At 45.0% G+C, this 26,626-nt stretch overlaps 1 protein-coding gene across 1 annotated transcript; it reads right to left on the bottom strand.

Moving 5' to 3' along the window:
- Positions 1 to 2,202: 2,202 nt before the first annotated feature.
- RFLNA (refilin A) lies at positions 2,203 to 26,626 on the bottom strand (the record flags this gene model as incomplete). Its single annotated transcript, XM_081892725.1, has 3 exons — positions 2,203 to 4,056; positions 8,658 to 8,767; positions 26,408 to 26,626. The coding sequence occupies 3 exons, from the start codon at positions 26,624 to 26,626 to the stop codon at positions 3,723 to 3,725; spliced, it is 663 nt and encodes a 220-aa protein (XP_081748851.1). The 3' UTR covers positions 2,203 to 3,722.

The following is a 26,626-nucleotide window of genomic DNA, read 5'->3' as shown; positions in this document are numbered from 1 at the left end:
AGCTCTCCTACAGTGCCTGAAGTGACAGGTCTTCTCCCAAAGTGTTACGGCACTCTTAACAAGCTACCGTTCTTTGGATTATTTGAGGGGAAACCATTACCGTTGAAGAGAGATAATTTAAATGTCTGTTGTGGGTGTCATTCTACAACTAGGGCTAGTAACTTCTTGATTTCTTAAACAATGAAAGCTGGGATTCTCGGGAAATTCACCTTTACATTGAATACCCACATGCTGTGCTTTTAATGGAACCATGCACTTTTAGTCTTCATTTAACACCAATAAATTATCTTTCCGTCACTGTCTTGTGTGTGCAAATTTGGTTGTGTCTAAAGACCAAATGCTACACAATGTCTTCTTCATTGGTTTGGCAATTCTCATACATGTTAGTCAAAGCCCATTCTTACGTTTTCGCTTGTGTGCAAAAGTTTTGCTTTTCTCACAGGCTTTAGTGCAAGGCGTGAGCACACATTTGGATCTAACTGCTTACATGATGATAGCTTGGTGGGAAGAGTAACACTATGCATGCACAAGTTCTCAAATTCAATCCCCAGTTTCCCAGTTAGAAGGCTGTGGAGGAATCTTTCAGCCCAAGACAAAAGCACATCACTGCTACCCATCGCAGACAGTACCAGGCTAAACAAACCAATGGTCTGATTGAGGCCACGCCACACCATAAATGTAAAGCACTCTTACGCCCCTTTAAGAATCATGGCTTCCCCAAAGATCCTGGGAACTGTAGTTTGTTAAGAGTACAGAGTCGTTGGACCTTTAAGAAAGTGCAGTTCCCAGGATTTGGGCAGGAGCCCTGACTCTCACTGTGCAGTTGTGACATAGGAGAGCTTCATCTATTAATTGCCACCATACACACACCATTTTTTGTGGAATGCAGCCAGTTTGGGTAAAGGTTTCTATTTTCCATTTGTGTACAGAGTTGTGAAATATAAAAGTTTTAGAATTAAAGCATTTCAATACAATATTCAAGAAAGGTTTGGGCACTACAGAAGTAAGGCACTCAAGATTTTAGAAGCTGTGCTTAATTTACTCAGACTGAATAGCTGGCAATCTCAGGGTGGGGGGATAAATACATAAAGTTCTGTCACTTAAAAAAATAGCATCCCCTTTTTTAATGGGGCAAATAGTTCCCTTAAATGTACAAAATGTGCTCTGAATGCAAAATTAATAATATCCCTACACAACATAGCATAGATAAAGCAATTCTAAAGTCCTACCTCAAGCATTCAGGTTTTCAGTTGTATAAAAAGCTTCATCTTATATTTGCAATTCTTCAGAATCTGGCAACATATAAACTTTCTATCACCCATTATACTCGGGATATCATGGGTCTTGCCTGGCTAAAGTCAATAGTAATTCTGCTTTAGTGGAACGGCATGTGCAGATGTTAAGTTATGGATGGGGGCTGGATGGGTAGAGAGTTCAGACTACGGTGTCCTTCCAAGTGATTAGAAGAATTATTATTCCTCTGTTTTCCACATTTCCACATTTCTGATTTAGGATAAATTTACAAAAGTGAGGTTTGAAGTCTCGTCACCACTTGGCAGGATGAGCAGACAACCATTTACCCCCTTGATGAGCTTCTGCGACCAGTTGAGAAACTAGCCGTGCGGAAGAGCTCCTTCCTTCACTTTGCAATGATACAGCAGTTCTGGAACCGTTTAGCAACATGCACCACTTGGGGTGGACAAGCCCTCAAACTTTCTGCCACAATTTCCCACAGTGCTTCTGGGAAGCCCACAAGCAAGATGCAAGTCAAACAGCACCTGCGATGCCCCACCCACAATGCTTCTGGGAAGCCCACAAGCAAGATGCAAGTAAAACAGCACCTGCGATGCCCCACCCACAATGCTGATAAATAGTCATCTGCATTCAGCATCTGTAGTAAATAACCTTTTGGCTAACTTTTTACCTGTAACAGTTCTCTGTTCTCAAATGTGGGATTCATGCATACATGATGTACCCTTAACGTACATCTTTAATCTGAATCCAAGAATTTAAAGGCTGCCATTTTCCAATAAAGAGCTTCCCCCACCCTCCACAACATACACTTTTTAAAGGGATGTGATGGAGGTTGATTATGCCACACAACATGACTTATAAATTAAAAAAAGGTTCAAACAACATTTGCCATTACTCACCATGGTAACATTTTGAGGCAATAGCTGTTGCAATAAACAAAACTAAGGCCTGGGTCTCACTTGCATTTTAGTCTTGAAGTCAGGAAAAACAAGCCAGCATTGCAGAAAGAACAGTAAGATGTTTGTGATGAGACAGTAAGAATCCATTCATGTATAGGAGCTATATGATACCCACCCACCCACAATTTATTTTCATGAACTTTTCTGCCTTCAATAAGACCGGCATCATATATTCTGAACACTTAAAAAAAATCTGCATAATAGTTGCAAGGTACATGTGCAGTTGACTTAAATGAACTCTTTCCTCCATTCAAAAGAACAAATATGTCTAAGCAGCATAATGGATATGTAATAATTGTTGCACATTAAGATGCACAATTTGTGTAACCATGCATCTTTCCCCATTCGAAAGGACAGCTCTTAAAAGCAGTATGTATAATGACCATCAAGACAATTGTGCATTGTATGCACAACTGTCATTAACTTAACAACTGCTTCCCCAACTAAGCCAATACTTTCAAGTCCCTTCCCTTCATTCTGTTGTCCATACAGTCACTTCCTGTTTCATCCATTTACTTCAGTTTTACTAGGTTTGTGAATCTGCAAATCCGAACAAATGTCATTTCCCCTCCTCACACCCCTAAAGAGCTAAGCTTCCCTTCAGGGAAATCTTGGCCCTTTATTCCAGAAAGTAAAAAAAGGCCTTTGGTCTCAAACACCGTCTTTTAAAAAGCTATTATCTTCCAGATCTTTAGCAAAAAGTAAAAAAATGCAGCCTCCTGAAGGAATGAATCCACATGTTAACTCTTTCCCCACACATTCAGCTATACGTCCAGCTATTTTCCATATGTTATATCCACACAAGGAGGCAGGTGCCCAAGGAATCTTCTCGTTGGCTTCCTTTATAAAGGCAGCTGGTTGCCAAGGAACTGTAAATGCCTGGTTTCCACGAATGGCCCCTGCGCAGCAGGGATTTGGCAACTCCTGCTCATTGGCAAAAATGATGCCCTTTGCCTTTCCACCTCTATCTATTGTGCTGGGACTTCTACTTAAGATCCCAGGACAAAATTAATGTTTGATATGACTAAGAACTGCCTGCCATGCTCTACCTGATGTCTTTGCAAAGCCGAGTCTTTGCCAAACTGGAGATGATCTTCTGTGACACAATCACTTTCTCTAAGGATATATTTGGCCACATCCTACATGCTACAGAGGGCCCACACACTACCCTATGGTAAGCTTTCTAAATGGCGACCAAGTAACGGAAGGCCCTCACTACTGAAAATGCATTCAAGTGCTAATTAAAGAGGTTCGATCCGAGGCTGAGGGGAACCAAAACCAGCTTCTAGCTGCTTCAGCACATGAGAATATCTCCCTCAGCTGCTTCTAGGAGCAGGGAAGCTACCTGGCATATCCAAGCCTGTGTGTGAAAAATGAATGATCCTGGAGCCATTTAATGGATGCCTTCAGCCAAAGGCCATTAAGTCTTAAAAGGCTTCTCCTCCGGCATAGGCCTAAGCCTTACGTTGATGTTGTAGTCAAGAGTTCTTCAGTAAACGAAACACTGCATTAAACATTTTCTGTGTAGACAATGCAGGGGCTGTTCTCCTCACAAAGCTCTAGCTGCACACTTGAGGCAAACCATCTTTTGGCAGAACCAAGGCTATAGTTGAGTGTGGTCCGGTATATGTTCTTGGCATGTTTGGGGAAGATGATTGTTGTACTCTGGAACCTCAGGGGTTTCTGGCGCGGCTCAAAGATGAGTTGGGACTTGTAGTTTCGCCATGTGCAGTTGGGGGCAGCAATGATGGTCTCGCTGTAAGTGGTGACCGTGGGCATTGGGCAGTAGAAAACATCATCCCTGTAATGCCTCTCAGAGCCATATTTTACCTCAGAGTTGCACCTGAAATTTAAAGGGGGGGGGGCAACAAGAAGTCACGCACAAGAACTTCAGTGGAGCCCCAACAAGATCAAACCAAAGACCTGCTCAAGTCCCACATCCTGTTCCCCACAGCAATTACCACGTCCTCTGCTGAACCCTTTGCTCTCCAACAAGACGCAACCATATCTGACCCTGAGTTGCAAGTTTTGGGGGGCCTGTAGACACATTTGGAATACTGAGAAAGTGCCATAGGTCCCACTCATAAAATGGCTGCCATAGGAGCATGACATAAAAGTAGAAAAAGAGGCAGGATCACCCCACAACCCCAAAAATTGTGTCTAGCAGGAAACGGACTTCCTAGCAACTCTTGCAGCACTTGTTTTTGCCTTCCCCGTTCAAGTCTTGTGAGAGTCACATGAGAGTTGGCACTTTCCCCTTTCTGGATAAAGGATGTTTAGGGCTGCAAACTCACCAGGGTTTCACGGGAGCTGAGTCTTGCCGGCTGGGGCCTGATCCTGCCCTTTTTACTGCTTGTGCGAAGCAGAGATGGCTCACTAGAGCATAGCCAGGATATATTTTTTGGGGGGGAGGCTTTATGTTGAGGGAGCAGAACCAAGTTATCTGTGACACAACTGGTCAGTTAGTTAAGTATTTTTATTCATTTACTTGATGGGGCAGCTGCCCCTTGCGCCCCTTGGCTACACCCACGTCTACCGTCGCACACATGTGTATAACAGCGATCCTCAGGTTGCAAAAACCTCGGCATCCAGCCGGACCTCCCGAACAGATCCCATTCGCAACCGGAGGTACCACTGTATGTGATTAGGCAAATGTAGCCAGTGGTTGCGGCCTGACCAGCCCAGCAGAATTAGGGATTTGTTAGCAGTGGGGTGGGGCAGGTCCTACAGGGAGGGAGACCAGGAGTGGTGCCAACTTGAAAAAAATATTGGGGGTGAGGGAGGTAAGCCCTGCCCCACATAACTGATCACATGACGCAGCACACAAACATCATTTGAATCGCAACACCCATCAACTTTGGAAGAACCAGTTGTATGTCCCCCATCCTGAGCTACTGCCAATCTGCGTCTGCTCAAGTGTTGTTGTTGTTGCTGTTTGGGGAAACTCAGAACCTCTCTCTCACATGGACACCGTACCTGATACAGAGCCATGGAGGACCAAGAAATGCCCTGACTCTGCCTTATATTCGTGGGTGGGGGGAGCTGAGGTGGCAGCTCAGGGCAGGGACTTGCATTTTCATCCCCTGATGCCAAAAAATGATGGTATCTCCTCCGCTTCTGACTTTATTCCAGTTCCATGTTTGAGCTACTTCCATGTCTGAAGGGCAGTCAACAGGGAAACTAATGAGAGATGGAACCAAAATGTTCTGGAACAGAACAACTGCTCATGAGTGAAAACTAGGGGAGTAACTCAGAGGTTGCCTGGGGTGCAAAATACCCTTATGCCAGCCCTGCTCATAAGCAAACACCAGAATAGATTCATCAAGCCTGCTTTTGCAACGAACAGGTAAGGAAACCTTGAAGGCTGGAATCCACACTTTCTTCAGGTCTTCTCCACTTACACATCTTTTGTCAAATTTGTCTGATTTGTGTCTTGGAGGGGTGGGGAGTTAACTGGAAAAACCTACATCTCCCTGCAAATCTGGCGTTTCAATATCTAGCTCGTCTCTCTGTGTCTCTAGTAAGTGTTCTAAAATATTAGCCAAAGCTGGAACAGATTTCACAAACAGATATCTAGATAGATTCCTGTTAGTTTTTGCATTCTTTCACTGCACACCCAACTTGAAGAAGCAGCTTTTATAGTCTGTGAAAAGCATCTCTGTCTTCAAAGAAGCAGGAGGGACACGCAAAGCATCCCGCTGCCAGGTTGCCGTAGGGGTTTTACATGGTTTGATGCTTCCAGATCTTGGAGGCGCAACCAGCAGCAGCTGAGGAATTTGCAGCTCTGTGTATAAAAAGATTAAACGCTGGGTGTGGCGCACGGCATTTGCCAACGCCCTGGAGGAGGCTTGGCCCACCAAACGGCACACGTAACACAATCTGCTTAATGAGTTTTGCACAGCTAAGCTCAGAGGCCAGCAAGTTGCTTGGTGCAGACAGCAGGAGCCCTCGATGGCAATTGGAAAAACAGTGGCACCTTGAAATTTCAAAGGCTACTCTTTAAAAGTTGGGTGCATGGGTGGCATTGACACTGGGCAGAAAGCTGCAGCAGCATTTCGGCACACCAGCAACCACCGGAACATCACTGGCTAGCACCAAAGGAAGGTTGAGAAGAACCCCAAATGAGAAATGTCACTCGTTGCATCAAAACCACATTGGCTTCCCTTAATTTTTTTGGAAATTTGGCCCACTTAAAAAACACACTTGAACTTAACCTTACATTTTTGCCTTTAAAAGCAAAATTCAGCAGCAATGTCAAAGACTCTCACTGCCATTCACTGATGGACAAGAGTCGGATGTCACCACTACTGTCATGACACATATGGTTGGGCTGTTGGGCTTTGCTAGGGCTGGAAACCCTCAGAGAAGAATCTGACCACAGAGCACTGGAGGAGACTCCAAAAACATGGAAGTAGGAGATGGGCAACTCTACCCCTCAGCACACAACTTAAACCCTCACAGTATAAGACAGAAAGACTAGAAGATGGGGTGGTAATCTCTGCCTGTCAGAAGAATTCCAGAAGGGTGAGAGGTCAGAGCAGTTCTTTGCCATCGTTAGAGCAATGGCTAAATTGTTCACTACCATCCAAAGGGATAAAACATGATCTTGGGATCTCTGGGTTAGCAGTGTTCTTGATTGGCACAGCGTTGGCCCTAAATGCTGTGAAAATGCCCAAGCCGAGCAGACACCTGGGATGATTATGAAAGGTTTCACCACAACTGCGTACTTCAACAAATACTGAAGTATGTCCTCACTTCAGAAATGGCTGGTAGGGCAGAAGAGGCAGGAAGGCCAATGATAAGCTTTTTTGAAAACTGTAAATCGCTTTTGAGACAAATTGTTTGTAGTGGAAAACAAATATTATAAATAAAAGAAGTCTGTAGGTGGAGTCGGAGCCAATATCAAACAGAGCCAAAGTAATTATTGTTTTGTCCTCCTCTTCTTCCATACTGAGTTCCACAAGGGCAAAACTGAGACTGAAGAGGAGGAAGCTGAGAGGCAGCTCCTTCCCGCTGGACTGGGTGCAAATAAGAAGGCAGGTACCTGGGAGCTGGCTGAGGACAGACGGAACTTGATGGGGCAGTGCCCCATTTGCCCTTAACGGACCAGCACTCACTGCCCGGCCTCCAAGCAAGAGTGTTTTAGTTCATGGATCTAGCCAGCCAGCCAGTCTCCTCCAGGACACTGTAAGCTACAAAGGACACGAGAAAGGCACAACACATCTGGTTTTCTTTTCCAGCAGAGATTGGGACTGATGGTACTTGCCTAAGGTCACGTAATGAGTGGTGTTCATGGACCAGGGCTTCCTGGTGCACAGCTCAGTCTCGTAAACTTGCTTTCCTATACAATCTTGAAGCAGCCCTTTTGTCACTGTGCTAGCTATTGCTTTTATTTATTTGTTAAATGTATTACCCCTTCCCCATGGCAGGTTACAGCAGCATAAGATATCATACCAATCCTACTTCTTTGTTCCACCAGCTTGAGAGCACAGGCCCATCTTCTACACAGAGGCAGAAGCCCTCCCAATGATTTGGGACCGCAACACCCACCATCGCCAACCACTGGCCATGCTGGCTGGGGCTGATGGGAACTGGAGTCCAACGACTTGTCAGCCTGCATAGCGCAACAACGCATAAGTCAGCTTTGTAATGTAGGCCACTACCTAACCCTGCTCAGCAAAAGGAGATTCAGGAAACGAGACAGCCTAAAAATTAGAGAGGTGTGAGGGACAAGGGATTTGGGGGCTGGCCCCTGACCTTTTGTGACCCCCCTTAGCTAGTGTTTTGGAAATCTAAAGAGGGGGAAATTTGGCCAAAACTGGAAGGAGCTGGAACATCTGGATTTCATTAAGGACCCATTCATTTCGCCCACCTACCCACCCACCCACAATAATCGAGCACTGAAAAAGGAATAGACAGCGAAATGAAAGATGTGATGGGTGCAAGCTGCCATGGCAAGCAAGGGAAAATTCAACAGAAATCTTTCCCACCCATTGTGAGTTGAGCTAAGACAAGGAGAGACAACCTGGTGCCTCCAGGTGTTGCTGGACTGCAGCTGCCACCAGGTCCCAGCCAGCATGGCCAGGGGTCAGGGGGACGTGAGCTGTGGCCCAGCAACATCTGGAGGGTATCACATGGGCTGTCTCTGAGCTAAGACCACCAATTCACTGAGTTCAGGCCGCTCAACAGCTGGCAGTGATTTTCTGCCTCAGAACTGAGATGAATTCAATGTGAGATCTAAGCGGTGACCCCTCCATCTCCCCACCCCTCACCCCACTCACACTCTCCTATTATTCTACAGCATTCACTCTTCTTAATTTCAGCCATTCCTTCTTCCCCTCACCCCACCCACAGCTCTGGCTAAAACACCCAGCAACCCATTCATAAACACCACTAATCTTTTGCAGGAGAAAGCAGGAACACAAAAGGAAGCCCATACGTTACCTAATTTCCTGTGCCGGTTCGGGGTTGACCTCTATGCTTTCACCAAAAAACACAGGGTGCATCCGAGGCCTTATTTCTGATGTGGAGGCATTCAGAAGAAGATAAGGGATCTACAGGGCAGGGGGAGGGGGGGGAAGAGCAAAATGGAAAACACATGAGGAATCTGGAGCCTGCTGAGATGTTTACAGTTGAATCCGTGGTTAGTTTTAAGCATAGGTAAGAAAAGCTATTGCTGTGGACCTGTTTAATTCTCACAAGCACCCTAGTCCCTATGAACACCCGCAATTTTCACATATGGTACAGGCCAGCTCAGACTCGTGCCAGTTCCAGAAACATCATGTGTGTAATGGGAAAACATTTCACACTGCGACAGTGCCCTGCTTGTGGGCTTCTCACATGCATGTAATTGTGAGGACACGATGCTAGTCTTAGCCAGTAGGGCTCTTACATTCCTAACAGAACACAGATGTGTACAAGGGTATGCTTCAAGTTAGCTTTCCACCTCAAAATCAGTGCAGAACAACATAAGGAAACAGAGGTCCAGATCAAGAAGGCTTAAATATGCATACAGTGTTCCAGGATGCAGAATGCAGAAATATATCTAGATTCAATGTTTGGGAAGCACCGCAAGGCTAAACTCTGCTCCTAAACAGATGTATATGAAAGCAAGTGTTAATTCACACTTTTTTCTTATTGTAAAGGTTACACGAGCTGACTTTTTAAACCACGTCTATCTGAACTTGTGGATGCTCCAATCTGTGTCATTTGGAGGTGTGCCATTACATAATCAGCTCAACATACACTCTTTGGGCTTGGGAGGGGGGATTATTGGTTTGTTCTTGATTTTATTATGCATTTTGTGTTTTTATCTTGTAGTTTTTATGTTGTGCACCACCCTGAGATCTATGGATGAAGGGCGTTAAACAAATTTAATAAATGACAATATTAATAATTCTTATTATCCGGACCTCTGTTTGCTGCACTGTTTGCCCCCAGAAAAACCTGATCTTTAGTGCTGAATTGGAACAAACAGCAACTGCATTTTCTGCAAAACTGCAGTTTGTTCCAATTTACTGCAGAAGAGTGGGTTTTCCGGGAGGAAACAGTGGGGCAAAGGCTAAACCGCTTGGCCCCGTGCCTAGAAAGCAAGGGGCAAGTGGGAAACCGTTCAGACCAATGCTCTCTAAGCAAGAGACAAGCGGAGGTGTGGACGAGCCCCTTGTCAGTTCCAAAGGGTTTTCATTGTCACCTGCCTCGGCTGCTCCAATGTTGGAACACCCACAAAATACACTTCTTTTCTGGGGGTTCATTCAGACTTCCTTTGGTGCTGCACTTTTTCATCCCAGCCTCCCCCACCCCCAGAAAAACCTGCACTTTAGTGCTGAATTAAAGCAAAAGGCAATCTTCCATGCATTGCCATTTGTTTTGATCCAGTGGTGAAAATGGGTTTCCCCAGGGAAAGTGCCAGGACCAAAAAGAAACCTCACGCAGACATGGACCTTCAAAGTGTGGACCTGTGCCTGGAGAGCAGGGTGCAAAAGGAAGTCTGGATGAGCCCCGAGTGCATTCAGACAACCAGCCTTTCTTTTCTTTTGAGGAGGACCAGTTGTGGAAATCCAAAGGAGCGAGGCTTATGAAGGGAACATGTGCACTCATGGCTCCACTCTCAACACAGCTTAAGGGAAGGCTCACAGCTTAGGAGCAGAACACAAAATGTTGCAGGTTCCACCTCTGGCATCTCCAGGGAGCACTCTCTGAAAACTTGGAGAATTGATGCTAGTCAGTGTAGACAGTGCTGAAGTAAGGGGACCAGTGGTCCAACTTAGTAGAAAGCAGCTTCCTAAGTTCTGACTTAGTTGCGGAAAAAGAGATTTCTGACACTCGTCCATAGTTTGGCTGCATGCTCTCTATTCTCATGGGGGCCACTAGACAGAGCACACTTTTGAATGCCAGGGAGGGTCATGCCCTTTGGACAGTGCTTGCATGCCAGAAGCACCCAGCTGGCCACAGCTGGAAGCAGAATGGACTAGGAGAGAGACAGTGTGGTGCAGTGGTTGGAGTGGCAGAGCAGAACCAGGGGAACCCAGGTTCAAACCCTTGCTCAGCCACGAAGCTCACTTGTGCCCGTCACTTTCAGCCTAACCTGCTTCACAGGGTTGCTGTTGTGAGGATAAAATGGACGGGAAGTGGCATATAAAAAAAGCTGGTCTGCAGCTAGCATAGAACAGTAACGATAATTTACCATACTTATTAATTGCTTTCCTCACAGAAGTGACCCAAAGTGACTTGCAGAAAATAGTGTCAGTCTGAGTGGGCAGTCTGTACGCAAGGCTCCCGATCAGAGGAATTCCGTGCAACATATTCCCAGGCAAGTATTTGAAGACTGGCTTCTAAATCATAATATGTTCTAGCTGCAGCTTTCAATCCTGCTGCTCAGTTCTTATTATATAGGATGGATTGCTCCCAAAAAGTTAAATTCACCAGCCACTAGTCCACATAAAGGTATTCCTCAATATTCAGCAATCGTTATTAATGCTGCCACAAGAGCCTTGGCAAGTGCTTCTGCACAAAGGCTCTGCATTGGCTGCGTCTATATTGCCAGGCCCAATTCAAGATGTAGCTTTGGGCTGATAAAGCACCAAATGTCCAGGTATTTGATACCTTTTCCTTTATAGACTGAGATGGGCCATGAACCCAGCAAGGTAGGGACAGGGCCTACTCTGTACTGGTGCCCCAGCTGTAGAACTCACAACCCCTTTTATTAGATTTTTTTTAAAAAAAAATACCCTGCCTTCTTCCCTGATGGGACTCAAGGCAGCATACAGATTAAAAACAAGAACTAGAGACACAAAGAGATATGCTGACTAAACTTTAGACACATGGCTAGAACATACCTGATCTCTCAAGCTTTTTGAAATACAGTATTTAATTTATTTCCGTTTCAGCTGGTGGTTAAGACTTTAGTTTATCCGATCAGCTGCTGTTTACCTTTAATTGCTGTAAGCTGGAGTTTATAGTACTGTACAATATGACTAATCTTTATATATTATGTTGGAAAACACCTTGTGGTAACTGCATAATGAAGGGCAATATATACATTTCCTTAATATTATACTAAAAATAGCCAAAGGTGACTTTTTGATATGGTCACACAGGGCTCTTGTGCTATTACGATCTATCTTTAGTCACTTGTTACCTAAAAAGGTCTCCAAGCGATTTAAATTTAAAAACAGTACATAAATATGCTACACCATAAAAACCCCCAAATCATATAAACATTAAACACTTTCATATAACATACAAAAAATAGTCGTCCCCCACAGAACAGCCTAACTTATACTTCATTACGTCCCAGTTCTTGTGAATTCCACCCCCACAGTGACTGTAAAAACATCTGAGGGTTAGGAAATTGCTGGTTGTCTGAATCCAGCTTCTGTCTTTGTCTCTCCCCCCCCCCCCAACCCACACTCTTGGGCGAAGGTCTGGTTTGATGTGCCATCCCTCCCTGGCTTTTCCCCCTGCCTCTGCCTGCCCCACACACCCCCTGCCCCTTTCCATCTGCTTGCCTGCCCAGCTAGAGCCTCTCGGAGAGCCAAGGTTTTTTGTTCTGGCTTTTTGTTTTTAAAGGACCTGCAAGGAGGCAAAACCAAGCTTAACCGCAAGCCTCCCTCCTGCTGAGCTCAGCAAACAAGCCCATCCCTGTTTCACAGATGTTTCTGGGTTTTTGCTACATCAATGAAAACCGTATGGGGAGGGCCCAGGAGAGCGGGTTTTCTGACATGGCTGAAATTAAAGAACTGCCTTTTTGCCATCTTCATTTTGATCGGATACTCCTGCGCCCCTGAGGCTTTTAACGAGAGCATGATGAAGGTAACGTGTCGGACGCAAAAATGCCACATGGGAGATTGTAAATAGAGCTTCTGAGGATCCACTGCGAAGGAGAGAGGGACAACAAACATCTCTACATCCCATCCAGGGTGGAGGGAGCATCAACAGCAACAAGGGACAGGGCCTTCTCAGTGGCTGCACCAGTAACCTGGCCCACTGAAGTGTGGATGGCTCCCTCTGTGGCAGTTTTTCACAGTTCAGCAGGGGCATTTTTATTATGGCAGACTTTCGCTTGCTGAGTATATGCTGCTTTATGCAAACACTATGTTTACACACCACTTTTTCCAGTAGCGACAACATTAAGGTCTCTGGGGTTGACCATCTCCACCCACAGACAGGGAGGTCCGCAGTGTGCCATCCATGGATACCGGCGCCCATTGGGACTGGGAAGACAGAAGGTAGGGAGACCACTAGTAGGTGGAGCTAGAACCAACGGCAGGCAGAGCTAGAACCAATGATGGTCAGAGCCCACACACTGGTGTAGCTGCACGCTGAAGGCAGACTGAGATCAGTGGGGCAGTGCTCCATTTGCCCTAGTGCAGCAGCCTCCAATGCCAGGGACCATAAAACTGGCCCTTTACTCAATTGCATTGTGATTGTGTGTGTGTGTGTGTGTGTGTGTAGCCCCTTAATTAACACATTTCCCCTTAAATAACACATTTTTGTATGTTATTTTCACTAATATAAGTATTTTTATGGACATGTCTCTCCCATTATATGCATTTTTATTCACATTACCTGCCTGGAGAACTGCAAAGAAAATTGAAATAAGTGTGAACTTTGAAGAATTGTTGTGTTTTGGTCCCCATATAGTTTTGAAATGTGCAAATTAGGTAGGTTTGCCTTTACATGTGAACACAATTCAAATTTCACCCCCTGTCCTAGTCGGAGGACGGGCATGTTCAGGCTCAGGGCTGAATACCACCCTCCAGGCTTCCTTGCCCAGCCCTCAGGGATGGGTGACCTCAAATCAGGGGCCTTGGCATATTTTTATTTACTTTTTGTATTGTGTTTTTATCATGCCCCTTCCACTCAGAAGCTGAAGGTAACAGTGTGGCTCTTACCTCCTATGTTATGCTCACAAGAATCCTTATTAAGCTGAGAGAGTGACTTACTCAGGGTGTCTGGCCAGGGTGCAGTTGGTGTGAAAAGGGCAAATCCCAGGTTAGAGTTCATTGTGAAAGAGATTGAAAATAAAGCACCCAATATGATGATGATGATGCACAAAATGGGAGTTCTACTCTCCACACCTCAAAAATCATGGAACTGTAAAAAGTTCAGGAAAGTGCAACCAAAATGATTAAAGGGTTGGAGAAATTCCTCTATGAGGAAAGGTTATGACATTTGGGGTTTTTTAGTTGGTTCCAACCCTGACTGTTTATTATATTTTTGTTCTTTCTCCAAAAAAGCTCAGGAAAGCACCCGTATGCTGTCTAATCTTCACAACAGCCCTATAAGGTAGGATAGGTTAAGAGACAGTGGCTGGCTGGCCCAAGGTCACTCAGTCAAGTTTCGTGGCAGTGTGGGGATTTCAGTCCAGGCTTTTGCGGTCCTAGCCCAATGTATGAACCACCACACTGCACTAGCTCTCCGCACATCACTCTCTAAGCCTGCCTTGCCCAACCTGGTGCCCTCTGGGTGCTTTGGACAACAGCTCACCATGGCTGTGCTGGCTGGAGCTTATGGGAATTGAAGTTCAAAACATCTGGATGATAAGTAGTCGGTGGTGGAATTGCATCTCCCAGGTCAGAAAGCCTGAAGTTAACAAAAGGCACTAAAACGGCTTCATCCTATAAAACGGTGTTTTGTTTTGCTGTTATTATTATTATTACTAATTAGTTACTTATTTTGCTTTTGCATCACTTTCCACAAACAGGTCCCAAAGGACCTCCCAGCAGCATACCAGAAAGCTCACTTGTAAAAATTGAATCACAAAAAAGAAAAAGAACTTTCTTCTCCAGGCAACAGGGTGAGGGTTAAGGCAGGCAGAGAGTGGTGTGACAGGACCCCATTTGCCCAAACGGACAAACCTTCTAAAGGCTGCAGTGACATTCTCAATTCACCAGGTACGTTTTGCCCCTGGCTATCAGCTGCTTGCAACCAAGTGAAGATGCCTAAATGCCAGGATGGCACCTGACGTCTCCACCATCCCCTGCCTGGGGATCCTTGGATCTGGACTCTTTTCACACACTAATACCACATCCTGCACAATTCTATCCATTATATTTTATCGACAAAATCAGAATGAATTTCAGGAAACACAAAGTTATCCTGGAAAATACGACTTTTGAGCTGTCTGGCCCTAGAGTGGCAACTACTGTAGATATTCCATTTTGGTGACTGTACCCCTGGTTTAAGGAGCCATTTGTCACCTAGCTTATATACCTGAGCTTCTAACACTGGCTGTAGCATCTCCCAGGCAGTGAAGGACCTATCCAGGCTGACCACTGTCTCTCCTCAACAGGAAGGGCTCCAAAGACTTCCTGATTGGTCAGGGGCTGTACGTGGGTAACCAGAGTCACTCCTGGCTTGCTCTCTGGTTTGACCTTCCCACGCTGACCCATGAATCCGAGCATCTGGCTCCCACTTGGTGCAGCTACCTGTGGCTGACTTGTGGCAGCTCCACTGAATTGATGGACCAAGGAACCTGCAACATTCATGATTAAGGTGTTTTTTAAATGCTCATGATTCTATTTTCCTCCTTCAACACATTCCTATCAGCCCCTTTGGGCTTCTGCCAGGAGCTTTCATTTGGGGTGGGTGAGGAAATGCAGATTCAGCCCATTTTAAAGCAGTTTGTTCTGCCCTGCAATTATCAAGAACAGCTGGTATACATATACAGTGTTATAGAAAACAGCCTCCCTGGTGTGCCTCTTGCATCGTATCCAAAAGGGAACTACAACCTTGCTTAGTGCTGGCCTGCCTTCAACCCTGCTTACAAGCATCAGTAAGGAGTGGGGTGCTTGTAACAGAGCATTTCATTAATTTATTTAATTAGGTGGGGTTAACTGGCAGAGTTCAGAATTTGAAGGACATGAACCATAGTTTTCATTCACATGTTAATAAATGGTGCCAAGATGTCTCCAAAGAGCTCTATGCAGATAGATCATCTGCTTTGCATGCAGAAGGTCCCGGGTTCAAAATCCCCGGCATCACCAGAGAGGGCTGGGAAGGTATCTTGCCTGAAACCCTGGAGAGCTGCTGCCAATCTGTGTAGACAACACTGAGCTTGATGGGCCAATGGTCTGAATAAAGCAGCTTCCGATGTTCCTATACTGACGTTTGGATAATACAGTGCTACCTCAGGTTATGGACGCTTCAGGTTACATACGCTTCAGGATACAGACTCTGCTAACCCAGAAATAGTACCTCGGGTTAAGAACTTTGCTTCTGGATAAGAACAGAAATTGCACAGCAGCGGCACAGCAGCAGCAGCAGGAGGCCCCGTTAGCTAAAGTGGTGCTTCAGGTTAAGTACAGTTTCAGGTTAAAAACAGACCTTTTGAACGAATTAAGTACGTAACCAGAGGTACTACTGTATACAAGTGTAATCCATTAATCAACTAATAATTAGGGCTGTAACATTTCATTTTAACAAGAAGAAATTTTTTTTTATTCCCTTTAATTATTTTTTAAAACTAATTTCCAGTTATTGTGGAAAGGCAGTAGAGTTGCAAGCACTCTCCTGGGCCATCTTGCCTAAAATGCCTTAGAGGAAGGTATGGGTTGGCCATGAGCCAGGTGGGCAGTTGTTGTCAGCTGTCCGTTGGTTGGGCCGGATGGCAAGGCAAGTGAGCAGGGGCTGGTGGGGACAAATTTGCCATTGATTCAGCTTGCCTAATGGAAGGGCCGGCCTATTGTTTTCTTTTTACAAAATTTATAAATCAATATCTCAGAAGACAGAATCAGGATTCAAGATGACCTTAACAGATTGGAGAACTGGGCCCAAACTAACAAAATGAATTTTAGTGGGGACAAATGTAAGGTTCTGCAGGAATAAGCAGATTCATAAATATATGATGGAAGACACCTGGCTTGGCATCTGTACATATGAAAAGGATATAGGAACCTTAGCAGACCACAAGCTTAACAGGAGTCAACAGTGTGTGATGCATCAGCACAAAAAGTACAGTCATACATTGTGTTACGTTTGCTGCGCGTTGCGGCTTTTCAGGTTACAAATGCGGCAAACTGTTCACCCCCCGCGCATGTGCAGAAGCGATCTGCGTGCTTTGCACACATGCAGTAGCTACACTCTACTTAGGGACTGTTTGGGGTGCAAACGGCACCCCGAAATGGATTGCATTCATAAGTAGAGGTACCACTGTATGATGTCCCAATTAAGGGAAGTCATAGTACCGCTCTACACTGACTTGGTCAGACCTGGAGTCCTGTGTCCAGTTCTGGGCACCACAGTTTAAGATGGATATTGACCAGGTGGAATGTGTGCCAAGGAGGGCAAGCAAGACCACAGAATCATAGAACTGTAGAGCTGGAAGGGACCAAGAGGGTCATCTAGTCCACCCCCTGCTATACAGGAATCTCAACTAAAGCATCCATGACAAATGGCCATCTGGATTTGCACACAGCATGTTGATTAAGTGTTCTGATTAGAAGCCCCAATTAGTTATGTATTTCTGCTGGGAGAGGGGGAAAGGAGCAGGACAGGTGCTTGCTCCCCTCTGTGTCTGCTTATCCTTAGAAAAAAAGAAAGAAATACTGAAAGCACAGGAGAAACTGAACAAGTTATTTGACCTTCTCAGCACAGCAAAGGAGTGGGAGGAAGCTGTAAAACGAAAAAATGCAACACAGCAAATTTTATTCACTAAGCAGACATCACCTGTTCTTGCTAAAAACAACCAACAACTGAGTTATGAACTGACAAAACTTGTGGTGTGAAATACACTTGCAAGAATGCAGAAGATCATTGTGGTTTTTCCTTTCTTAATGAGCTGAATGGCAATTTCTAGGCTATCCAACCCATACGGCAAACACACAGAGCATCCTCGTGGCCTAACGCACCTCAGAAAAATGTTTGCCCAAGAACATGACAGCAAGCCTGATGCTGGAAATGCCACAGAAAAACAAGGTAAAAAGTACCCCCCCCAAATAAATGTAGACCCTCTCCTTGTGTGTGTATAGAGACCCTCTGAATACAGAGTTCAAGGGTCTGCAGCGTAATTTCTCCTTCCTCCCTGCAGATCACACAACATGAATTGGAAGTTAGGAATAAGTTCATACTTGTAAACAGCCACTTGCCTGGTTACCTGCCACAAGCAAATGTCCACCACAGGCAACTACATATGCGAAGCCCTAGAAATATTGGCTTCTGGTTTCTTTTACACCAGAGTTTCTCAAATTTTCCCTCTGTGGACTGCTACTTAATAATTGCAGAGACCACTTAATATACTTTTTCTGTAACTTGTCAGGGGAAAAGGCTGGATGATGATGATGATGATGATGATGAATGTGTGTTGTAATAACTGTGGGCTTGCCTTTCTACTCTGATGGACGTGCTGTTCTTTATGAACAAAGTGTTCCACAACCTTCCAGCAAATAATCTGAATAGAAGTTGGAGGTTGCCATTTGAGAAACTCTGTTTTAGACTAGGGCAGCTTGGCTTGGATGATTCTTACTTGTTTAGACTTATTTGCAAGACTTCACAAACGCCTGCAGTGTTTGCCCCTGGCTGTCCTAATCTGAGGATTAACAAGTCTTCCTAACGTTTCCCTTTACTCTCCCCCTCAACTTTTCTTTTCAATATACCTCCTGCTCATTCTCCTGCTGGTTTAGAAAGGCTGATAGAATCCCAAAATATCCCCATCTTCTTTCTTTGGCAGTCAAGAAATGAGACAAAGTGGTTGCAGTGGGAAAAGAGCAGCGCAGCTGGCAATCAGCTGCAGAAGGAAATAACAGCTTTTCTTCTCCCTTGAATGCTAAGACTGGTAGCTTACCTTTTAATCATGCTCTGGATTTTAACCAGCTGATCTTAAAGGGAAAAGGGCATAGCACCCAGCCTAGACTCTAAAGGATGTCCTGGTGGTGGATTGTATGTTTTCAGAATTGGAGTCAGGCTAGTTTAGATGGGTTAAGAGAGAGAGAGAGAGATTTCTAAAGCAAAACTGCCACCGTCATTTTCAATAACCACAAACAGGCAAAGTCCCGAAATTCCAGCAACACAAGTGGTCTCCTGCTCCAGAGCTGTGCGTACTTCTGGCCAAAGAAAGTATCCAAAGCCAATGCCAAGGAATCCAAAATCCATGCCAAGGAAACACAAATACGCCGCTCAGAATAAATTATGGAAAGCCAAGCAAATTTTCGTAAAGTTACTTATAATGCATAGTATATTTTCGCTGGGGATTTGCAGAATTTGACTCGTTTTTGGCAAGGCTGGAGGGAGGCACAACAGGAGAATAAGGGCAGAAGATGCACAGCTGTGCCAGGCACAGAAACTCCACCCTGACCCGCTGGAAACCTGCCCAGAACCCTTCTAATTCCTGGCCACTTCAACTGTCTTCCTATTTTCATGCTTTTCTCTGCAACCGTGAGGGCCAGAAACTTTTTTTAAAAAATGAAGCCAAGATTCCAGCACTTCCCCAAGTTTCTTAAAATCAAAGAACGTAGAAGGGATGTTGGAAGGCTGGAAGGTCCAGACCCCTGGTGAATCTGCAATGCATGATGCAGCTACAGCATCATATCATGAGATGCTAGGCAGCTCCAATCACCACCTTCCAGGGTCCTCTGTCCTGCTGCCAGACAGTTCTTGCACATCAGGATGTTCTAATGTTTAGCCAAAATCTGCATTGTTGTCATTTCTGCCCACCACTCCTAGTAACTACTGTCCTCTTCAACAACAGAGAACAAGGCCACATCCACACCATACATCTAAAGCACTCTCATTCCACTTTAAACAGCCACAGTTTGCCCCCAAAGCATCCTGGGAACTATATATTGCTATAGGTGCTAGGAGTTGTTAGGAGAGCCTCCCCCCATAAAGCCACAATTTCTAGAGTACCTTGCGAAGACAGATTGATTTCCAAACCACTCTGGGAACTGTAGTGCTATGTAGGGAATAGGGGTCTCCTTAGCAACTCTTGGCACCCTTCACAAGCTACAGTGCCCTGGATGCTTTGAGAGAAGCCATGGCTGCTACCATGAGCTGCTACTTTTAATAGTAGTATAACAGTGCTTTAAATGCAAGATGTGGCCCAAGTCTGTGCCATCTTCTAAGACATAAGGAAAGCCTGTTGGATCAGCCAATGGCCTTTCTAGTCCAAGCATCCTGCTCTCCCAATGGCTGAACAGATGCCAGTGGGACACGTGCCAGCTGGACCCAAGTGCAACAGCGCTCTGCCCACCCACGATTCCTAGAAACTGGTCTTCTGCTCTTGGACAGTGTTATACTCATGAAGGTAATACATCAAGTCTTACAGAATCAGAAAAGACACAGGGAGTCCCTGTTTCAATCACCATAATACAACTTCCTGTACTAATTAGTACCACACGTGCATAGTAATTTCAACGGTCCTGCATTATACGAATGGCCAACTCACCACATTGTTTCAAACTAACCTAATGGACCAATTCCCTGTGGCCAAATACAGTGGTACCTTGGGTTAAGAACTTAATTCGTTCTGGAGGTCCGTTCTTAAGCTGAAACTGTTCTTAACCTGAGGTACCACTTTAGCTAATGGGGCCTTCCACTGCTGCGCAATTTCTGTTCTCATCCTGAAGCAAAGTTCTTAACCCAAGGTACTATTTCTGGGTTAGCAGAGTCTGTAACCTGAAGCGTCTGTAACCCGAGGTACCACTGTAGCATAAAATAATTTTCTTCTGACCACTGAAGAAGATAAATTGGTTTGAAATGCATCTGGTCTCTGGAAAAAAAAATGTTGTCATCTTTTGGTCATAGATGGATCTTGATCAGACTTTGACCTGAATAGGCAAATCAGTTTGTCATTTTATCATATTTGCAATTTTATCTGTTTTGACTACAAATTTATATTTTTACATTGGATTAAAGTTGCACTTCATTTTCCTATAGTATGAAGTGGGAGCATTTAGAAGCATTTCAAATTTTTCACTCTTATGCAACTTAAGTCTTTCACCACAACTTTCGGAAACATTTAAATTCTTCTCCATTCCCCAGGATTCTTCACAATGCAACTTTTATTCTTGGTAGTTGCTCTGAGGCAATTGCCCATATAAACATTAAAAGCGCAAGTAAAATGCTGTACAACTACAGCCTTTTAGATGGGCCCTGGAGGCTCATGGTGCCTTCATGTCTATTTAATGTACATTAATATACATTATATAAGCAAGGCATGGTTTCCTCACACAATGGAGACTTGTATCATGCAAGCAAGAAATTGCTTCACTACTATGAGCTGCTTTAGAAGTAAAAAGATCCAAGAGCGTCAGATCAGACTCTAGAAGTGTCTGATATGTCATATAGCAATGTAGTGTCAGAGAGAGGTAAGGTTATGCCAAGTAGGCTGAAAAACTCAATGCGTCACTTGGAGGTCCTGTTCAATTCTGGGCAGGAGTCTCACTCACATTAAATATCTCACAGTCCCTGGGCTCTTAAATGTGGGTCAAAATAATTGCAAACTGCAAGGCTATGTCTCCATGGTAAAGGGCACACATTGCATGCAGTTAGTGCCATATTCCATCCCTGGCATCTCTGGACAAGGCTGGGAAGAAGCCCTGTCTGAAACCCTGAAGAGACGCTGCCAGCCAGCAGAGACCATACTGAGCTAAATGAGCCAGTGGTGTGACTCAAAGCAGCTTCTTCTATTCATGGGGGAAAGCCTGCTGGAGGAAGCTATGGCATTCCACTGCTGCCCACTGTGGAGGCAGGCTACCTCGGAAGGTTGCCTCCTCCTGAGTAAGCTTGCTCAGGCGTTGAGTTATTATCAGACGCCCTGGACCTGTTTTCCCCAACTAAATAGGTGAGAGCCTTTTTGGTGGTCGTGCCCTGTCTGAAATGCCCTCCCCAAGGAGGCTTTCTGGGTGCCTGTGTTAAGATCATTTTACCACCTGTGGAAGACCATTTTTTTTAAGAGCCAGGTCTTTTCTCCTTGAGAAATTATTCTTCTTGTGTCATTATGCTTCTTGTGCTGGATTTAAGCAGAAAATTGAGTGGCTTTTATTTAATGTTTTCTTTTTTTAAAACACATGCTGTCTGAACTCTGCATGAACTACCTGCAGGACAAGAGGCAGCCTCCTCTCCCTGCAGAGTGTCCTGATAAGCCAGATATGAAACAGCTGAGACAGGACACAGCTGTTGGCTTGGAGACTCCAGAACTCCTTCTAACTCAGGAGGAAAGATGGGCTGGAGTCCTGCCTGAGCAGCAGGTGAGCTGGGAGAAACTGCTTGGAGGAGGCTGCAGTGGCAAGCAGGTAATGCTTGCCCATACCTGGCTGGGAAGCTGGCTGGAGGAACCAGCAGGGCACATGGCGGCGGGGGACAGTTGAGGTGCAGGCAGTGCCCAGTTACCCCATGGGCATAGTATGGCACCACCAGCAAAGTGGGGGCACTCCCCATCTTCTTTTCTCTCTTGTTTGCAAGCAGAGTTGCCAAAAGAATTTCAGAATACTGATCCTGATTGAAAAGACTAGGAGCCCTTCTTCTCTGCATTTAGAGAGATACAAAGAGAAACACAACTTCCTACAAGCAAAAAATAAATAAAAATCCAAATGCAATGTATATAAATGAATATAAAGAGAGCTCTTGACCCTTATGGCGGATTAAAGTGGCTATCTTTCATTTTGCAAGTTCTGTGCCATGAAGGTAGCCAAATTAAGGCTACAATCCTAAACATAATGATTAGAGCATAAATCTCACTGATTTCAGGAGGATTTACATGCTTAAGATTGCAAAAAAAAAAAAAATACACTCACTGTTAGGCAACAGTGACCACAGAACCTACAGACCACCACCGGGCAAACCAAGTCACCTAAACTGCACCCTCTCGTCCTAGTTTTAAACAGCTAGTGCCACTTTGCAGACAGAGCAGAAGATAGGATATGTTCTGCAGTGGACCTTAGAATTCTGGCTTTCCCGCCTTGGAGAGATCCTTCTGGCTCCTCCTCTTTCTGGTACTTAGATGGGTACCAAAGCCCCAGGTGCTTCTGCAGGTGTTTGAGTTTTATGTGCTGTTGAATTGGGACTTTTTAGCCGATTTATTTCTGATGATTCTAAATCTGTTGTGATAGTCTTCCTCCTGTTTAACGGTGATATTGGAAGAGTGTCTGTTTTATGATGTAGTTTTTAAACCAGACTGTTGGCCACCCTGAATACAACACTCCTTTTACTAGTGAACTCAGCTGGTGAGTGCCAACAGAGCTGCAGCAAAAATGGTGCTATTGAGAAACACGAGGGAGGAATCTGCATGCCCAAGAGAAACTCATGGTCTGCAAAAGCAGAAATAATATTTTACAGGGCAGCAACCTAAGCAGGTGAACTTACCCAACCCTCCACAAAAAAGGGCAATCCGATGAGAATGGAGTAAGCTCAGTGAACACAGGACTCTGTGCTAATTTGGTGAAGATTGGGGAAGGAAAATGAAAAGGGGTTAAGAATGCAATGGAGCATTTTGGAAGAGGGCATGACTGGCTCGCTGGCACACTGAACAGGGTTCCTCTGTGCTTCTACAACTTGTTGCAGATCCCATTTGCAAATGACAGAAAAGCAGGCTATACAAATTACCTGGGGAAAAATCAAACGGCTGAGACCTGCCGTGCGCAAATGAGAGGCAGCAAGTGCTGCAAGAGATCCTGGGCTCCATTTTCACATGGGCTTACACCAGAAGAAGCTGTTTCAAAACCCAAACAGTGGTGCCCCCTGCCATGCCTATTTGCTGTCACCTGGTGTTGGGTGAGGAGAGACTTGTAGCAGCAGCAGCAGCCAATAATAGAGCGTACGCTGGCACACGCAGCTGAATTTCCAGGCTCTCCAGAAGCAGGCACAGAAAATTGCTTCAGATTTTCTGCCCCGCAAGGCTTTTTCTTGCTTGGGCATGGATTCTGAGTCAGCATCCAAGGCTCACTGGCCTATGAGTCAAAGGCTGCTGCTTAGATTATAGCATCGCACACAAGCCATTCACAAATGGCTTACAATTAACGGTGGGTTGTTTTTTTAGGGGAGGTGAAGTTTAACTAGCCAGTGTTGTGTAGTAGTTAAGTGTTGCACTAGGGCCTCGGTCTGATCTGCAGCCAGTCACTGCCTCTTGGCCTAAACTGCCTCACAGGGTTGCCATGAGGATAAACTGGAGAACTGGGAGAAGAACCATGGATTGTATTCAGCTAAGTGCTACCCTCCATTAATCTGAATCTGTCTACTCTGAGTAGGACTCATGCTGAACACAACCAACATCAACTCCTTGGAGGGAAGATGTGGTATAAATGTAATGCTCTACTACTATATATTTTGGAAATCTGCTCATTTGCTGTACATTTGGACACTAAAGGTATGGTAACCAAATTTTGCATGATGGTCCCTGAGGACCAAGGAGCAGGTTTTGGTTTATGCTTCAGTAACATCAGGTGCCATTTTGAACCAAGATGGAGGCCGGAACCTTTCCAAACTCCACTGGTTTTTTGGTTCCTCAGAATTCCAGAGCAAAGCTGGGTACAAAGCTGCTAGTAAATAAATAAATAAATAGAGAACAAATTTGTTTAAATAAAGAACTACCTTGCATGAGAGATAAGAAGCTGCAAAAAAAGAAAATCATACAAAATAGTCAGGGACTGGTTTGAAAACTTGCTTATAAAGCTGCTTAGGCCCTGGACTCTGTGCTACCCGGGAGCCACACATTAAGTGTCCTGGCCTTCCCAAAGAAACAATGAGCGAGAAATCAGCAGATAAGGCGTGACCAACAGCCACTGACATTTTTGTGTGTGTGGAAAGTGACATGGCATAAATAAGATGACCCCAGATTCTAGTTTTATGAGAAAGGGAGAAAAACGCCTCTCCATCTGCTTTCCCCAGGACTCTTTTTATGTTCTTATCCTCTCAAAGCCTTCACGTGACACCACTTCCAGCTTTTTACCTCCATGACAATGAGGCCTAGCATCCTACTTTTTAAAAAGCTACTTGTTGATGCCACTGAAAATTCCAGCCAATCTTTTAAAAAAAAGAGGGGGGGAAAGCTGTAACGGTGCTCTAGATTCATATCCAGCACCACCCTGATTCAGGATCATCATAGCCTGCTGGCAGTCAGCAGCACAGCACCTGCCCCTCTCTGGGATATTCGAGGCCCCACTATAAATGTTCATCTCCATTTGAAAATACCAGCATGTTTCTAGATCTTTCTAGAAGAAAAGCATGGAGGCTGAATTCTACCTAATCACTTACCAGGAAGTAATTCTGCCCCTCCAATACAGAGTTCTGGGCAATTAATGCAAAACAAGAGGAATAACTCACCTTTGGAAATCTGGTATAGTGACTTCTCTGGTTTATGAGATTGCACCACATGCCCATCTCCACAACTAAGGGCCAGAAACCTGAAAACTTCTTATAAAATATAGATGCTCATGATCTCAGGAAGCAAATTTCCACATCCAGCAACACACTATGCAGATTTTAAGAGTTCCGTTAGAATCATGCATAGGTAGGGCTTATCTGGCGGATTCAATGGAATGTTATCTCCAACCAAGAACACAAAACAGGCGTCTAATCCTGGGTTTCCCAAACTTGGGTCTCTAGCTGCTTTTGGACTACAATTCCCATCATCCCTGGCCTTGGTAGCTGAGCATGATGGAAGTTGTAATCCAAAAACAGCTGGAGACCCAAGTTTGGGAAATACTGCTCTGGTCCTACATGCACTTACCTGGGAGTAAGTCCCACCAAATGCAATGAGACTTACTTCCGAGTCACCATGCACTGTAGGTGTGCAACATCCCTTGCTCTGGAGGGAAAATACATTCCTGTTCCTAAAGCTGCCAAACCTATGCAAAATTAAATCAAATCTCTTCAGTTCATAGAAACCAGCAGCCTCACATTTCTCGGTGCCTTGGAAACGAGGAAATTTCACCACACCTGCAACTCAGCTCTGAAACTAATGAACTGCTCCTCTAATTTATTCCTTAGTGGTTCAACCAGCAAAACACTCCCTAAGATATTATCGGCTTCCAGAGTGATTCATTCTAGAAAACAAACTTCAACAGCTCATTATTCTTTGCTAGAGCAAAATAATCTACCTTTCCTTAAAAAGCTGGCATCTCCGTCCATGCCACTTTGAATAAATATGCAACACACTCCAGTTCATATCCACTTGCCTGATCAGCTGCGGCGAGTATAAATCAAGTCTAGGTGACAATGCAAAGGAAAACATTTTTTCTTCTGTTGGCCCGCTGGCAAACTATAACTAGAATACATATTGGTAGGGTATCCAGAAAAGCTAATTTACGGCAAGAAACTTTTGTGGACTGATGAAGGAACTCAGGTTACCTGTCTGGCTTAGAGGCCCCTCTGTTAATGTGTTAAGGCAGCAGGCTGTGGAATCGCACAAGTCTCTTGGTCAGGATTTTGGGGCTACAAAAGGACATCACTGCCCAAGCCTGAGATGTAGCATGCAGTGGGAAAGGCCATCGGTCAGCGACAGGACACGTGCTCTGCATGCAGAACACTTCAATCCCTGGTATCTCCAGGGAGGGCTGAGGGGAAATCCCTGGCCTAGAGAGCCTCTGCCAGTCAGTGTAAAGAACGCTGAACTAGGTAGGCCAAGGGTCTGACTCTGCATAAAGCAAGTTCTTATGCACACAGGCTGGAATTATTTCCAAAGAGGCCGCTCTCCGAAACACAGCAGCGCAATCACAGTAACGCGCACTCAGACTCCCAAGTGGCGAATGAATTCTTACCACGTTCCCCTCCTTGCCATCCTTCCTGTGCCCATGTCCCTGGGTATCCGTGGAAGAGCTGCTGCCTCCAGGTCTATTTTCAACGATGCCCGGAGACAGGGAGTAGAAAGGTGGACTAGGGCTGGGGGGCAGCCCCGAATCCGGGCTATCCAGCAGACCTTCTCGGTTCTTCTCTTTCAAGCTGTCTTCCATTCCTTGCAACTGCAGGTGACCCACCAT

Source organism: Podarcis melisellensis (assembly GCF_964234715.1).
Source record: "Podarcis melisellensis genome assembly, chromosome: 16".
Taxonomy (NCBI): Eukaryota; Metazoa; Chordata; class Lepidosauria; order Squamata; family Lacertidae; genus Podarcis; species Podarcis melisellensis.
Note: the sequence above shows the minus strand (reverse complement) of the source record. Positions and strands in the feature narration are given on the sequence as shown.